This window comes from Carettochelys insculpta, chromosome 5 (genome assembly GCF_033958435.1).
Source record: "Carettochelys insculpta isolate YL-2023 chromosome 5, ASM3395843v1, whole genome shotgun sequence".
NCBI lineage: Eukaryota > Metazoa > Chordata > Testudines > Carettochelyidae > Carettochelys > Carettochelys insculpta.
The window spans coordinates 33,653,142-33,670,243 of NC_134141.1; the positions used below are offsets into that span (position 1 = coordinate 33,653,142).

At 41.4% G+C, this 17,102-nt stretch overlaps 1 protein-coding gene across 11 annotated transcripts in view; it reads right to left on the bottom strand.

Annotated features, from left to right (window-relative positions):
• Nucleotides 1-17,102, bottom strand: part of MPDZ (multiple PDZ domain crumbs cell polarity complex component) — a 139,353-nt gene that overhangs the window by 64,432 nt on the left and 57,819 nt on the right. For 9 of the 11 annotated variants that reach the window (XM_074994892.1, XM_074994898.1, XM_074994902.1 and 6 more), the window contains 5 exons: nucleotides 14,766-14,975; nucleotides 12,501-12,617; nucleotides 8,149-8,310; nucleotides 4,601-4,891; nucleotides 3,579-3,705 (listed from right to left, as the gene is read on the bottom strand). In XM_074994892.1, the coding sequence (XP_074850993.1) occupies nucleotides 3,579-3,705; nucleotides 4,601-4,891; nucleotides 8,149-8,310; nucleotides 12,501-12,617; nucleotides 14,766-14,975 (907 nt within the window). The remainder of the gene's footprint in view (nucleotides 1-3,578; nucleotides 3,706-4,600; nucleotides 4,892-8,148; nucleotides 8,311-12,500; nucleotides 12,618-14,765; nucleotides 14,976-17,102) is intronic. The other 2 variants (XM_074994894.1, XM_074994899.1) reach the window with 2 other exon arrangements.

Sequence of the window (17,102 nt, forward strand, 5' to 3'; positions counted from 1 at the left end):
TCCAGCTTTTTGAAATTTGATTTTGGACTATAAATTATACATATAATTTGGTGTCCTTATGTTCCACTGACACACTAAATTTACAACTGACTGATCCTACTCACTGTACGTACAGTATACATGGGCAGTACAAAGGGCTTAGTCAGGGCTTCTTTTCTGACAGAACAACATTCCATCACCTTTTTCTTCCCCCATGGCCACCATTTTTTAAAGGCAGATGGGCAGCTCTGAGCCAAATTTGGCTCTTTAAGGAGCTTGCCTCCCCTGCCCGCCTGATAGCCTCTGGCCAGCTGCACAATGCTGCCCAGCCAGGGCACTGCCACCGGATATGTGTGGAACAGGGGTAAGTGGGGACTGGTGGGGGTCTGAAGCAGGGGGGCTGGGGCAGGCCAGGAGTGGGGGGTGAGGTGGCTCAGGGCACTGCCCTGGGGGGTGGGTGATTTAGGCCCCATGTGGGGAGGAGGGGGGCAGGCTCAGGTCCCGCATGGAGTGAGCATTTAAGACGCTGGGGGGTCACTTAAGCTGCTGTGGGAGGTGGCTCGGGCCCTGCACTGGATGGTTAAGCCACCGGGGGGGCAGCTCAGGCCCAGTGCGGAGCAGGTTGGGCCCCCGTGCAGGGTTTCTCAGGGCCTGCTGTACGGGAGAGAAGCTAAGCGATTGTGGGGGGCAGCTTGGGCCCCACTGGCATGGCTAAGCCACTTGAGGGGTGGCTTACGCCTCCCTGAGGGAGGGTTAAGTCACCGGGGGGCAACTCAGGCCCCGCATGGGACAGTTTTGGCCCCATATGAAGGGGTAGCTTGGGCCCTGCACAAGGCGGTTTGGGCCCTGCACAGGACAGTTTGGGCTCCTGGGGGGGCAGTTTAGGCCCTGCACGGAGGCGCTGCTTGGGCCTTCTGGGGAGCGGTTAAGCCGCAAGGGGGCAGCTTGGGCCACCATTTTTTCCTAGGAAAAAAGCACTGGGTTTAGTTATTCCTGGCAAAGACCGGACTTTGGACTACATTGTACCCTGTGGCTATGAGGTGGTGAGCAGGGAGAGTAAGCGCTCTACACCCATGTTTGTATACCCTGGGTAAGGGTTACCTGGAATCATGCTGTCTTTATGTGCAGGTTCACCAGGACTAGAGTCAAGATACACGCAGCCCTGCACCTACATGGATAGCCACTTTGTAACCTGCACCCACAGATTCAATATCTGCGGACAGTGGCACAGATACCCACACAGGGCTCTCCCAACACCTCTCCAGAGAAGCCAGGTCAGGGAGAGGAGCTAATGCAGCCCCCTGCATTGTTATCAAGGAAGGGATGCAACAAGTGCCTAACTCTCCCTGAAGGAACAGCCATGTCATGGCCCTTCCCAGCTGCCTCCCGGCCCATCCCCACCTCCACTTGGTGAGCTCTGATCTGCAGGAGTCCCAGCACTGGGCTGTGCTTGGGGACATGGTGTCCACTCCACTTGCTGTTCTTTGAGGCCAATTAATGCAGCTGGGAGCATGGTGTTGGAGGCAACTCATTTAAAGGAAAGGAAGAGGGCTCCCAGTAAAGGAGCGAGCTGCCTTGCTCAGAAGGGGTGGGTCTTGCTCTGATGGTGCCCCTTCTCCCTGTCCCTGAGACCCTCATCCTGCCTCCATGCTGCTCCTTACACCCAGTTCTTGCTTTTGGGCTGCCTGCCTCCTCCTGCACGACCCTGCTCCTTCCAAATTGACTAGTTGCAAAGGGAACTATAAAGGGAACAATTTAACACAGCTTTTAATGATGGTGGGCTGTCTACATTCTTCTCCAACATCCAGACAGCTCTGCTGGCCAATGCATGGGGTTGGGTTGAGCTCCACCTCCTTTTTGCTGAGCTGTTTCCTGAGAAGAGTCATGTCAACTGTAGTCCCTGTATATGCAGGTGCAGGGGCTGAGATGATCCTTATAAAAGTCATAGTAAATGGAGCAGGGAGTTATTACTGGCCCTGTTCCCCACTGCAGATGCACTGAAAGGCAGGGTACAACCTAGACCAAAGTGTTTCAATGTGTCAGCTGGGTCTGTGCACTTCATACTGTGGGTATATTGTGGATGCAGTCAGCAGGGTCAGGAAGCTACACAGTCCATTAAATCTGGAGTAAGGTCCAACTATTGTTGAGTCTTTGAACCCACAGTGAAGCCCATTAAGGAGACACAGGGCACCTTTTTCACATGTATTTAGGCATCTAAAGGTGAACATAGAAGTCACATGAAAGCAAGAGGAGTTAAGTGCTCTACCTGCTTAGACCCTGTTGAAAATCCCTCTAGATAACTATCTGCATGTGAAGGCACCTAACCTGAATTAACCTGGCCCAGAGTCCACTGATCGAAGTCCTTTCCATGCTCCAGTGCAGAACTCCTCAACCATCTGACAGTAAGCAATACAAACTGCTTTGTCTCATTTTCCATAAATTTCAGTCATGACCTTAACTTTATTCCATCTAAATCAGTTAATATAGACGATGATGTAAACTCAAAAAATATTAAAATTACAGGTTGAACCTGTCTAGTCCAGCATGCTCGAGACTTGACGAAACGAGAGAATTTTCCGGACCATAGGAGGTCAATATTGTCTAGCACCATTACCAACGGTTCCACTGCTTACTGGGCTCTTAGAAGACTTTTAAGGGTAAATTACAGCTAAATAACACCACAAAACACTGAGAGCCAGGAATGGTGGTTGTAAAAAAGCTATGGGAAACTTGGCCAAACCCATGTTAAGTGGATGTCCAGTTTAACTAAAATCATGTTGGATTACAGGTATCACCAGGCGAGAGAGTGCCAGATCAGAGAGATTCAACCTGTATTAGATTTTTAACAATACTTTTAGTGTAAAAGTTCCTGCATGTTTAGATTTATTAGAAAGAGACCTATTTGGTTGGACTATCAAGCCCTTGGCTTTGTTTGCTAATTTTTGTTTTATTATTGGAGTTTGTCTAACTGATTAGACAGCACCTGCTTTTATAACTCAAAATGAGCTGAGTTCTGGAGAGGACTGACTCTAAAGGGAAGCATACACCTATTATACTTCAATGAAGATCTCTAGCAGTAACTGGAGTAGCCTGAAAACTATGAAGACAATACAGAAAACCCCTGAAATGCACGAGTTCAAGTTTCACTTAACTTGCGTTAACCTGAAGTCGCTCTGTGGCTGTCTGCCTACCTGGCTCTCCCAGCTGGGGGAAGCCAGGTGGGCAGCTGTAGCAGCGTGGCTTCTCCCCAACTTCCCTCAGCTGAGAGAAGCTGCACCGCCGCAGCTGTCTGCCTGGCTTGGCTTCTCCCAGCTGGGGGAAGGGGGGAGGACAGCCGCACCTGGCTCCCAAAGCGGTGGGAAGCTGGGAGCCAGGCTGCCGCCTTGTCCCCAGCTCCCCTCCACTTGCTGGAGCCAGGAAACTGACCATGGCTGGTGCCCTCGTCAGTTTCCTGGCTCCTCAGTGTTGTGCAGGAAATTTGACTTCTGTGGGGGTTGCAAGAATGCAACCCCCTGTGTAAGTCAGGGGTCTACTGTAGGCTACAGATATGAAAATATTAGCTGAGGAAGAGCAATGAGACAGATGATCAGATACTCTACCTAGACTTGAATTGCCTTTTGCAATAGTGATAGTCTTTTCATGCACATTTTTCGGTGTATTTTGGATTGTAGAACTTGCCTCATTAGCAGACATCAGGTAGCTCTTTTCTGTTAAACACACTGGATCCTAATACAAAGAAAAGCATTTCAATTCAAAACAGCAAGTTCAAAATATCACAGGCTTTCACAGGATGTAAAAATCACAAATACTTGACAATAAGCCATGCTTTAGGAAAAATAGTTAATTTAATAAGAGCAATTTACCTTATTTTCTTAAAAAATAAAATGACACTGAGCCAAAAGGAAGAAAATATACATTACAGTAGTCATCATTAAAAATTTAATAATTTGCACAGAGCAGTACCTGGAAGCTAAATTGTGAAATGAACTAATGTGGTTTACACAAGACAGTAAGATGCCCGGTGAACCCCCTTTTCACATCTCTTACACTACCAAAGCCTTAAGCCCAGGCCAGTATTGGTAATGTCTTCATCACTGTTCCCTGTAAGCTGAGCACTTGGGTAGCCAGCCCGGAGAGATTCAAATGCTACACAGCTGATGGGCAGAAACCACAGCTGGCAGCATGTGTTTCTACTGAGGATCCACATCCTCAGTGCACAGAACAAAATTTATTCTGCACATTGTTGGAAAAAAATAGAGGGAAAAATAGTATTGACTCCTGTTCCCCTATTTGCCCAATATGTGTGGTTGTGATTTATTGCTGCGATAGGCCAGTAATCCATTTAACTAGCTCCTCCATTCCCCCAGAGCAAAGAGCGCACAGCGGAAGAACTGTGACTCACTGATTTGTCTCAGTCACACTACACAACAGGGCTACTCCTGGGTTGGTAGCCCTGGCTCTGCCTTGTACCTAAAAATCAGAATCCAGCTAAGAGATACCACAGTTGGCTCTCCAATATAACTTTATGTTCACCAGGAAGCAGCTCTGAGTAAATGCTGATTTTTAATAATGACCACAGCATGTAAATCAATATTCCTGTATAAAACCCATACAACAGGACCTTTACTTTTCCATTCAGGTCAGAGTGCACTGTGATTGCAGAGTCTGTATTTTGTGCAACTTCAGCTGATGTCTGAGGTTCTGTCCAAGCAGATATGTTTTCATATTCAGTGTGTTTTTTAGAAACATCCAAAGGCAGAGGATCCTTTTTGGAAACACCACCAGAAGGTACCATGCTTGTGTCCCCTAAGGATTGATTCTCTCCCACTTCCTGGATTAGATCCAGCTTGTATAGATTCTTGCTGGATGGTCTGAAATCAATGGAAGCATCTGAGGATTCTTCAGCAACACCCTATTAAACAATTAGGAATAGTAAATAAAAATTCAACATCCTTATATAGTGTTGTTAAAATGCATATTTATGCTAACTATGTTAAACTGAAACTAAAGTAGAACTAAATTGTTATCAAACACAATACAGCATCTTCACAGATCACAGAATCATTTTGCTATAATTAGATTTTCTTTTATAAGTATTTTCTTGTTGTATCAGTAGCCCACTTTTCTACTATCAAAACAGTTAAAGCCAAAAATTTACTGGCCAGATTCTCAGCTAGCATAAACTGGCATAGCTCTAGAGCCTTTCTATTGCCATGTTTGCACGCATGAACATGCATGCATGCGCGCACGTGTGTGTGTGTGTACACGCATGTGATATGCAACAGAGCATACTTGGTGCAGGTGGACAGGGAGCACAGAAGATCAGAAGACTCAATGCTGAACAAACAAGTGTAAATGTTTTCATGTTTGATTTCTCTAACTGTCCATATTTGTATTTAAGATGTCAAATTTCACTGACTTGGGCAGCACTACACTGCAAATGCTTTTTTCTATAATTGGCTGAAATGTTTAAACCTGAGTAGTGGTTTTGAGTATCTGGATTTTTGGATCTCTGGTTTAGAGCACTTTAAAGGGGGCCTGGTTTTAGCATTTCCTGAACATCAGAGCCTTTAGAGTTGCAAACGGGAAAACAAAATCCCTAGTCATTTTTGAAAATGCATTATTACTAATTATTATTAAAACATATACCAAAGAAATTACAATATTTTCCTTCAACATCAGAAAGTGTGTGACTTCTTATTCCACCTCCTTCTTTGTTCAACATATTTTACTACAGTTACAGGAACGCTCCCATGTACATTTTTATTTGCCTACACTGCTCCCTATTTCTCTCTCTAGTATCATTCATTTTCTGTGAGAGACATATTTAGAACTTGAAGTGCACCGTAAGCTGCAATGTTTTGAGATATTTTACTTTAAAACTTATTTTCACTAGTTTACTATGGTTCTGCTTGCTCCTAGTCTCATCACCAAGAGTGAGCAAATGCAACAGCAGTACAGCAGATACTAAAGCAACAGGTTTTCAGGCAGAAGAAATAGCATCATCAGGAGAATTAACATGAAGGGCCATGTCTGACATACTTTGCCATCCATGTTCCACAAAATGAGCCACACCTGTACCCTGCACTGCAATCAGTGACAACCTAAAAAAAACTGCTTTTGTCCCTAAAGACCATGTGAATTCTCAATTTGTGTGTTAAGACTTATAGCATTCTTTTGCAGTTATTAAAAAAAGAGAATCCTTGTACTGATTGATATATGATAGACACTCAAGCACCTAGCTACTGCTCACCCCTATGTATATGCATGACTATATTGTTCCATATACGAGTATTCAATGCCATAGATACACAGAAGGGAAAAAGAGGTAGATATTTCAAAAGACAGTCTTCACTGGACAGTCATTAAAATAGGCTCACGTTTTGAGCATTCCATCTAAGTTACATTTGAAGACATAAATGCCTAAATCCTTCTAATGACCATAATGAAAAAATACCACCTCCTACCATTTATAGAACACAACAGAGGAGTCCTTATCTATTTAGCCATCATTAGCATGCTTGAAAGACAGCTGCCATACTTTTAATGATACATGTACTCTTTACCATAAATGAACTAAACTGGTGACAGTCCACATACTTTTTTGCTACCCTAAGAGTGACCAAGGCTTTAAATTTTGCTATTTATATTTTATTTACTTGAGGAAAATGAATCTGATCTTTTCAATTTAAAACATTTTCTTCAGATATTTTGAAATAAAGCACTCAAAAGTCTATCGCCTAATGACCTGCCATATATGATGCACTTTCCAATAGACAGATACACTGAGGTTCACGGTGTTACTCAACACCTATTAGCATACATTTCTTTAGGGTATACTGCAGCTGCCACTTGTTTCTCAGAGAGACAAGTTTATACTGGTTTCTCCACTGTCTTTCACTCTATGTAGTTATTGACACTTGCAAAGAGCTGAAAGTGCTACCAGATCAGAACATTAACATTTCACATCTGCTTTGCACTGGTGTAAACAGCTATGTGAGGTGCCAGGCAGTGGAGAATCAGGCCCACAACCTTTAAAAGCTCAACTATAAGAGGCTTTCAAAAATGCTGAAAAAAAATTACTTCCCCCCCGACCCCAGATATCCCAGCATGGTACATTCTGTACAACCAGCCTTTGTCCTACAAAACGTATGTTTCTTAGTATACATACTGCATAATCCTTTTAAGTAATAAGTGCTAAATTGAACAATGCAATCTGTCCCATTAGCACAGCAAAGGTACACCCGGTTGTGGATTAGGAGATTCCATTAGGAGATAAACTCAGCTTTCAGTCCCATGGATAGTAAAGTCTGAAAACATTCAGAAAGGAAAAAAAAGCCAGCCACCGAGTCTCAAGTATTGAAAGATGTAGCAGCTGTTCTATTCAAAAATATACACTGAAAAACCATCCAAGAGAACTACACGGTGTCACCTGTAAAGATGATGACAGGTCGACTTCGAACACTTGAATAAACACACTGGAGAAAAAAATGAAAGTTTGCAAAAAAAAAAAAAAAAAGGAGAAAAAGCAATGACAGATAAACAAAAAAGGTGCCATCAATTTTTACAAGCAACTCAATATGGGTATGTGAATGGAAGAAAAATAAAAAAGTCATTTTATAATATTTCTAAGAAATTGTTCTTTGCTGATTAATTTAGTTTAACTGCTATTTAATCAATCAGCATCCTTGTCTCAGAAACATTGTAAATTAACATAATTCTAACTACATAGTAATAAAGGTTTGCAGAAAATTACAGTAACTTTTACAATCATCTAGGCATGAATGCACCTGTAGTAGAATACTGTTTTTCTGTATACAGCCATTTATGTAGTCAGTCTTTACTACATTCTGAAATTTAACAACTTACATTTTTATCAGACTAATCAGCACAAATTGATGTTACAAATTGTCTCCAAACCGGTTGTCTTTCTGGTGACACAAAATAAAATAGTTTTGAACCTTCTACCTTCTTCTCTCTTTGACATGCAAGTCAGAAAGGTACCTAATCAACATTTCCTACATGAAATTGCATTTTAATCTGATAACAAACCTATGAGCAGACAGAACTGTGGCCACATAATACCCCTACCTTTAATTTAGCAGCTAGACTAACATTTTCATACTTGTAATCAAGGTCTGCCAGCAATAAAATTATTTTTCTTTTTACCTTGGGAGTTGATGATGGAAGAGAGAGGCTATAGTTCAGACCATCACTACAGCTACTGCCATGCAGAGCTAACACAGAAGCCTGGAAGGTGTCGTCATTGTCTGAAGTATACTGGGATTCAAAGGTGGATTCATCCACTAGATCTGCCTCACTTGAGTCCACCTAATAACAAAGACAACTTAATCAGGCTATCTGCTACCTTCAGGCAACATAAGCCCCAAACACTCATACATCTGTGGCTGAAAACTTCCTGTTACTTTGTTTAGCATTTTCCTTTTCTCTGTTTTATACAAAACATACTACACACAGTGGGCAAATTCCACTTTCAATTATACCTGTGTAACTCCAAATTGAAGATAGAGTGCACAGGTTTATCTGAAAGCCCAATGTCAGAACTTAAATAGGCTAATGGCCGTGATGACTGGTATTACTGGGAAAATGCTGTTTTACTGCATACTCCCAACAAATCACGAGACTTTTTTCTCCTTCTGAGTCAATAAATACTGCAACAATGGGATCTTTCACTTAGTGCCACATTTCAGGGACAAATTACTTTCCTTCCTCTTATAGTTCATTTACATAGGTTTGACTGTTTTTAAAAGATAGCTTTTTATTTTAGTACAGAAATATTATAAAATACAAACTGTTGTTTTTATTGTGTACTTTGTTCTTAGATTTCAAAAGGAGTCTGTATCAATAATAAACAGTTTGCAAGATGTTCTCTTTTCACATGAGATAATGGCTGGTATGACAGTGAGATTTAAAATCATGTTCTAAATGCATGAATACATTTTCATAAGAACTGTAATATGCATATACTAGTATAGTATCAGCTGTATTACACTATATATCCACTGTTAAATCAAGCAAACACAGTCAACTCTTTCGCTAAACTGCCGATTAAAACCCTTTAAAATACAGCTTATATTACTATATTTAATAGGGCTAAACACATTAACAAGTAATTTCAGATGTCTAATTACGATAACTGCCACCATGGACTGTAATGGCTCTAAAAGATTGGTTCCTTCTGTCACATCAATTATCCTTGGACTCCTGTGCTCATTCACAAGAATCTCTGTCATAAGACTCAATTTTCTCAATGGTTTGTACAGAAAAAAATAAAACACGCACCCTTACACAATTCCAAGTATTTACATTCAGTCTTCAACTGACCATATAGGGCTTAGGTTCAACAGCATATGCAATATATTCTTTTACTAGGTAGATTAGCTCCAAAGTAAATAATGCAACATACCACTGGCTGTGTCTACATGAGCCCCCTTCTCCACACAGCAACTTCGAAGTTGCAAACTTCCAAGCACTGGCTTGCCATGTAGCCGCAGTACTTCAAAGTAAAGGCACTTCAAAGTGCCCATGGCTACATGGCATGCCAGCACTGTTGACATGGGGAGAATTAGCCTAATGAAGTGCTGCACACTCAACGCAACACTTCATTAGTATTCTCCCATCAGGCTGATTACCAGGGGGCAAGTGTAGACATAGCCTTAGACTCCTAAAACATATGTTACTAGACCCCAAGAAGCCAGGTAAAAGGAGGAAGTGAAAGACCATCCTCCGAATTTTGTGTATTTACAGCAGACATTTGGAGAGTGAATTTAAAAAAAAAAAACCACATGCATAAATGGCATATACAAAACCCACCAGTCAAATCCTGATCTTATGACTTAGTAAAATTTTTAATACATCGTCAGTGAAAATTAACTCATTTTTAAAAGTGATTTAAGCACTTAAGGGTCAGATCTAGGCATATATTCCCCAATTTGAGTTCGAGGCTTAAATAGGTTTATCTCACCTTGAATGTCAATGGGATTTAAGCTCCTAAGGGTCAGATTTTAAGCATCTCACTGCCTAGATCACCTTTGAAAATGCATGTGAGGATGCAAAATCACTCACGTTTTGCCTGAATATCCATACATATTCAGGCAAATTTAAAGCTTAAACTGTGCTGGTATAAGACTTGAGTGAAAAATGAATAAGGATTTCAGGATTTGGCCAGAAATTTGCAAATGAAAAATAAGTAACTGCACATACTTCAGGAGTCTCCGATCCTGAATTTGCAACTGATCGTGCAAATTCCCATTTCACAGATATAATTTAGTCACCTACTTTTGACCATTTAGATTTTATTATTTCATTTTTGTATTGTTATTAATATGAGCAGTATTTTCAATTATTTTTCACATTCCATGTCCAGAAAGGACCTTTGTGATCATCTTTCTGACCTCATCCACCATATGGGCCACAATACTTCCTCCAAATAACTACTAGAGCTGGTATATACAAAACCTACCAGTCAATCTTTAAAGAAAAAAACATTCAATCTTGATTAAACAAGTGTCAATTCTGGAAAATCCATCATGACATGCAGGAAATAAGGATATTTTTGACAGTGAGATTATCTAACAATTGGAACAATTTACTGTCTGAATTTGTCATACTCCAACTTCCTGCCACTGGCTCCCGGCTTACTCACCCCCCCCTTTTTTTTTTGTTTGCTAGACTGAAGATCCCAGTATTAAAATTATTTGTTCCCCACATAGATAGACAGATTATAATCAACCTTAATCTTGCCTTTTATTCAAGAAAATAAATTCACATGCTATGTCTACACTACAGCCATCCTTTGAAAGAAGTTCTTCCCGAAGCTCTCATCCAAAATGTCTTCATTCAAAAGAGTGCATCCACACACATAAAAGAGGATTGGAAAAAAAAAACCAACCCTCTATTTCAATAGAGAGGGTCCACACAGCCCCTACCCTCTTTCAAAAGAAGAGGCCCAGGACTAAAAAAATCCAGTGTCACAAGGACTGTTCTTTCAAAGAAAAAGGGCCCCCGGGGCATCAACCCATGTTTTTCCCCTAAAGAATCTTTTAGAAAAACGCACTCTTCCTCATCTGGGAGACAAAGAGGGACAGTGAAAAAAAAGTGCTGCATTCTTCCAATTTCATATTGAAAGAACATATTTTATGTGGTGATCCTCTGTAGGATTTTTTGAAAGAGGTCCAGCTTTTTCAAAAAACTCCCTAGTGTAGGAGTAAGCCACAGAGCTCAATCTACTACTGTAACATTTTTTTTCTAATCCTTTATTCATTCTCCAGGCTTTTACCTGAATCCTCTCAAAATTTTTCAACATCCTTCTTGAGATGTGAACATCTGACTTTTATGGGAAGGACATGTGGGCCAAATTCAGAGCTCAGTTTTCACTCAGTCCTTACCTCAGGAAAACTACCAACCAAAGAAATGCATCATTCAGAGCCTAGTTTTAACTTGAGGTACCAATAGTTAGAATCCCACTGTCAAGACAGTAACTGGTATTATGAATAGTGTACCATGCCATCAAAGAATGGTTAAACAGGAAGAAGATATGGACACAGAGGTTTAAAGACACTGTTACAAAAAATGCACCTTTGTAATTCACAGATGAGGTCAGAAAAATTATGACAAAGATACAGAAGGCTTTAATCCTCTTGTGAGTTTTTTCCTGAATGAACCATCCTCTTTAAGGAGATGAGCATTGGTAAAATTACCTTAAAACTTCTCAGCTTACATGTACATCAAAACATGACATCAACTGAAGTACTCAAAGGTGCTTAATATTTATTAGTAAGTGCTCAGTATCATGCAAGTTCAAGACCCAGCTCTCCATGAACAGAAAAATACACTAAAACCTGGACTCTTCTTCGCAGTTTGAGATATGTTAACGTATCTATACTTCATTTTAGTGCCTGAACTGTGAAAATCTATAGCTTTTATACTCTCAAGTATTGTGATCACTAGGTAATATGGCAGCGTACATACGAGTATTAAAAAAAAGTAATACAGGCTACGTTTAAAGAAGGCTGCACAATAAGAATGTCGTTAAAGGCAAAACAGAGTGCCACTGAAATTTTTTTTAAAAAAAAAGATGTCCACATTATCATATGTCGGTAATCAGAAGTTTCTAGGATGTAATCAAATAAAATCTAATACACAATGTGCAAGGTTTTTAATGCTACCAATCCAGTCTGAATTCCCAGTACCCATGATTATAATTGGAACAGTTAGCTGTATGAAAAAAATTTCAGTCAAATATTTTCTTATTTTTCCAGTAGCTAAAACACTCCAGCCAGGCACTCAGCTAGTGCAAACTGCTAGACATCTATTGATTTCAATGCAGCTATGCCAGTTTGCAGCTTCTGATGAGATCATGAAAGGTCACAAATGCAGAGAGCTAAACACTTTCTTTTAAATGTCATAAGCAAGGTAGTAAGACTTTTCATTATGTTTGGACAAGACAAAAACAATGCTAAGCGTTTTAACACAAATCTCGGGAAGTTGTGCCCACTAACCAGAGCCAGCTCAGCATGGAAGAGGGCTGCATCAACTGGCCCTTCCTCCTCAAGTGACTGGGCAGTGTAGAAAAAGGAATCTTCCTTAGCAGAAACATAACCCTCTTCTGGTGAAAGCTGCAGAAAGAATGAAGCTCTGAGTTGGATGAGTGGCCAGTATACTGGACATGCAGTGTCAGTAATGTTAAGGAAGTTACTGAAATGTAAATAAATACCAAGTACTGAAGAAAGAATCTCAACCAAATTTATACTGCTGGGTAAGTAACATATGTATTTATCCCTCACATGTTTTACCTGCTGTAGTAATGAAACATTGGGCAATCCACCATTAGTGTATGCCTACACAGCAAAATAATTTTGAAATAGTAGGTACCTTATTAAAATAGGTGTACCTCATATCATGAGGAATAGTGTCTATTTTGAAAAAACTTATTTTGACATAGAGGTTGGTTAGAAAGGGAATAGACCCTATTTCAAAATAAGCCATAGTGCATCTAAAGGCTCTATTTTGAAATAGGTTTTATTGTGTGGAGATGCTCTATTTCGAATTAGCGAAGTGCTATTTCAGAATGCATTTTGTGTGTAGCAGTGTTATTTTGAAATAAAATATTCCAGAATATCTCTTCTGGAATAGTTTATTTTGGAATAAGGCTGCTGTGTAGACATACCCTTCATGCCCACAAGAACTCTTAACATATTGTACAAATGCATCTAAGGCTTCTGTATCTTTTGCTCATAATGAAGCATTTATGAAAACAGTCACATGGTCCACCATAGGGTACAGAATTTTAATAGCTGAGATGATAGGCCTCTACTACCCAAGTTAAACAAGTAACTGAAGTTGCAATAGCAAGCTCTTCTACTCTATGCTGGCCAGCGACTAGCTGAGGACAAAACATACTTTTGTCATTGTGGTACAGATGCAACAAATTTTTCCTCTGTCTTTTCTGCTGCTGTTAGTTGTATCTGTCCAAAATCCTAGTAGTGCAAAATATTATTTCTAGCATTGGGGAACTCGGCAAATTTTAGATATTTAACACTGAAGCTTTATACAAAGCCCAGAGAAAAGTCACAAATAATGATGCCTCACCATCTTTCATGCTTCAACAAGCTGCTAATTCTTTTTAAAAAAAATGTTTTTCAAGAGACACAACTGTGCAGCATGCACTCTAATTTGCTAAAGTTTCTTACAGGAAACAAGTTCATAATCTCTTTCAATTAAGAACAAAATTCCTTGTAAATTATGTTATTACTACAGGATTACCACCTAAGAGCCAGAATCTGACATCAAGGAGAGTTCTGTGCAGGAAAGGTCAGTGAGATCAAAACACTCCAAAGATGAGGGAGGAGAGTAGGGGGGGCGGGGGGGAAATCAGTCTAAAAAAATGGACTAGTTCCTCAGTTGGTTGAAATAATTGTAGCTCCACTGACTCCACTTTAAACCAAAGGAGAGCCTAGCTCAGTGGTTTTGCTTTTACTCTGTAAGTATTCAAGGCAATATAATTCAAAAGGTGTTGTTTAATTTCCCTGGTCAGCAAGGCAGGGAGTTTGGTTCAATGAGTTTTGGCTTCTATTCATGTCTCTCTCTAATACTGTCTCCCTATGTGGTCTTGGGCAAGCTATAAACTTTTTGGGTAATGCTTTAATTTTTCTCTCTACTAGATGGGTGATCTTGCTTACCAAGAAGAGACCAATTGTGGTTTAATTAATGTTTGTGAAGTGTTTGAATTCATTATTCAAATTAGGACTGTCCCAGCAAGGGTACACAGAAATGAATAAATAGTTATACAGCTACAGGTCAGTAACTGCACAAAAGTATAACCCAATATGTTTGATATTAATTCGGTGTATGTTTTAGCACGTAAGTCCTGACTAACACCAGAGTTAGCACAGCTCTGGAAAGGTGATCACAACCTGGCTTTAAAACCACTTTCCCATGCCCTCACATCTGAAGGCATACTCAGGTCAATGCTAATTTGTGCCTGATATCCCACAGCCCTAGGTGACTGGATTGCTCTAATTGTTTTTCTTTCCCCAGACATGCCCCACAGACAGGGGCAGATGTGAGGTGTTGTAGAGTATTACACCAGCTCTGTGCCAGCCAGGGATTTCCTATAGGCAAAGAGAAAAGATTCAGCTAAACTGACTTTTGGCAGCATGATGCCCTTTGACTGTAACAAAATCAGCCACAGATTAAGCCAGCACTTATGAAGAAGAAAAGAAAAGAAAAGGAAAAAAATTAATCATCTAGCACCCAGTCCTTACAGGCAGAGGTTTGGCGACTCCTATTTTAACTGTTCCTACTGGTGCTCCTTTCAGTGCTTGTACAGCTTCCTCCAGACTGCCATTTTCCAAGTTGATATCATTGACAAACATCAGCCGATCTCCAGGAAGAAGTCTGCCATCTTGTTCAGCAACACCACCAGGTACTAATGAGCGGATTACAATGACTGTGTTTGCTGGATCCACTGGGTCCTAATTGAAAATCAAGTGAAGAAACCAGTTCACACCCTTATTCATAATTCACAAAAAGCTTTCTAACTTCTGTGTTTACTCAGGCAAACTCCAGATTACTCTACAAAGTGAGTTTGCTTCAGTTACAGGAGAAGACACTTAGAAAAGATCTCTGGATTTGGCCCTATTATTTAGTAATTTACTCTGATACACAAAAGTATAAATAATTGTTGTTCATGTACATAGAATGATTGTACATCATTAAATTTCACAGTAAAGCTAGTGAATCATAGCCTGAACTTCCAATATAACAAATAATTACGTCAACAATTAAAACAAGCACCTTGCACAGTAGCAACATCTCTCCAGTCATGAACATTCCAGATGCTCATGGTCCATTATAGTCAATTTCAGGGCCACAGGATTTGAAAAGTGGTAATTTTCATTTTTTTCAGCTATTTAAACCAGAAACTTCACAGTACTGTAACTATGGCGTCCAGGACCAAAAGGAAATGAGCTGGGGTGGTTGGGGAGAACCAACCAACGTTGTACAGAGGTCATGGGATTGTCACCCTCAGTTCTGTGCTACCTTCCAAGCTGGACTCTGAAGGCAGCAGCCACAGAGCTTCCTGCAATCCCAAGAGGTTCCAATAGATAGAAAAGGGTTTGATCTTCCCTGTGCTGCTTGGAGCAGCCCAGCGGGGGGCACTCACACTGGTAGTGGTGACCAACTTGGAAGAGTTAAAATTGTCTCTCTCTCTGGAGTTACAGAAAGCACTGTACCTCCTGCCCCACATTCAGCTGCAGTGAAGTCAGGCTGCTGCCCAGTCGCAGACAGTGTCCTGCAGTAGGGCAGGCACTTGGAGGTGGGTCTGTCTGGTCTCTGCTCACCCTGAGCAGCTATGCAAGAGCTGGAACTAGGAGGCCCCCTTTGATGGGGCACTCCTAAGAACATGAAGACATAAGGGAAAATGGTAGGGCTCTTGCAAACAGGCCAACTGCTAACAGGCGGGAGTTTTGAGAGGGGTTCTCCTGGTGAAGGAGGGGGCAAACTACAGCACCTTCAGGTAAGTGGCTGTCTAGAGTGTGTGGGTGTTTGTGTTTGGGGGTTCTGGGCTTGTGTTTGTCTGCTTGTTTGGAGTGCTGAGCTGTCTGTTTGAAAGGCCATGTGCTCAGGCTGGTATTTGGAAGCTGTGAACCTTGATAAGGTTTGAATTCTAAACCTCTGTGCTCATTGGCTGAGCTGTAGCCAGAGGGAGGGGCTATTAGGAAGGCCAGGGCCTTTTAAACCCTGCTGGCAAGTGACCAGGGCACTTGCAAACAGGCTGACTGCTAACAGGCGGGAGTTTTGAGAGGGGAGTTTAGAGGGGCAGCTTAGAGGGAGCTAGTTACTTCTAATGTCCTTAAATCTTTTATAACATCTCCATCTGAAACTTTTACTGAAGAACCCCATATAGAATTAAATTAAATCAGAGGAGGAAATGGAGGCAGAAGACCAGCAGCAGAGCGGGGGCTATCCTGTTTATTGCGTCAAGTGTAATATGTATGATTACCTACCCTGAGGGCAGGTGGCTTATGTGTGCACTCGGTGCAAGGAGCTCCTGGCCCTCAGAGACCAAGTGTGCGCTTTGGAGACCAGGGTGGCTGAACTGGAGGAGCGAAGGGAGGCAGAGAGCTATGCTGATGAGGCTTTCCGGGACATAGTAGGGCTGTCCCACCTCCAATCTGACAGTCCCGATGCTGTTAAGTAGGATGAAAGGCTCAGGGAAGGAGAGCAGTCAATGGGGGCAGAGAGAAACCATCCCATAGTTGGGACCCTCCTTCCAGAGGATGCTATGGTATCCTCTTGTGCCAAGGATACCTCTTCAGGGGAGGGAACGCCAGTTGTTAGGAATAGACAGGTGTTAATTGGGTTTGTGATGACCGGGAGAACCGTATGGTGACTTGCCTGCCTGGTGCGAAGGTTGTGGATTTTTCGAGGCGTCTAGACAGACTTATATGCAGTAGTGGGGAGGAGCCGGTGGTCATGGTACATGTAGATACCAGTGACATAGGGAAGGCTAGGAGAGATGTCCTGGAGGCCAAATTGAGTTTGCTAGGAAGGAGAATGAAATCAAGGACCTCTATGGTGGCACTCTCAGAAATGCT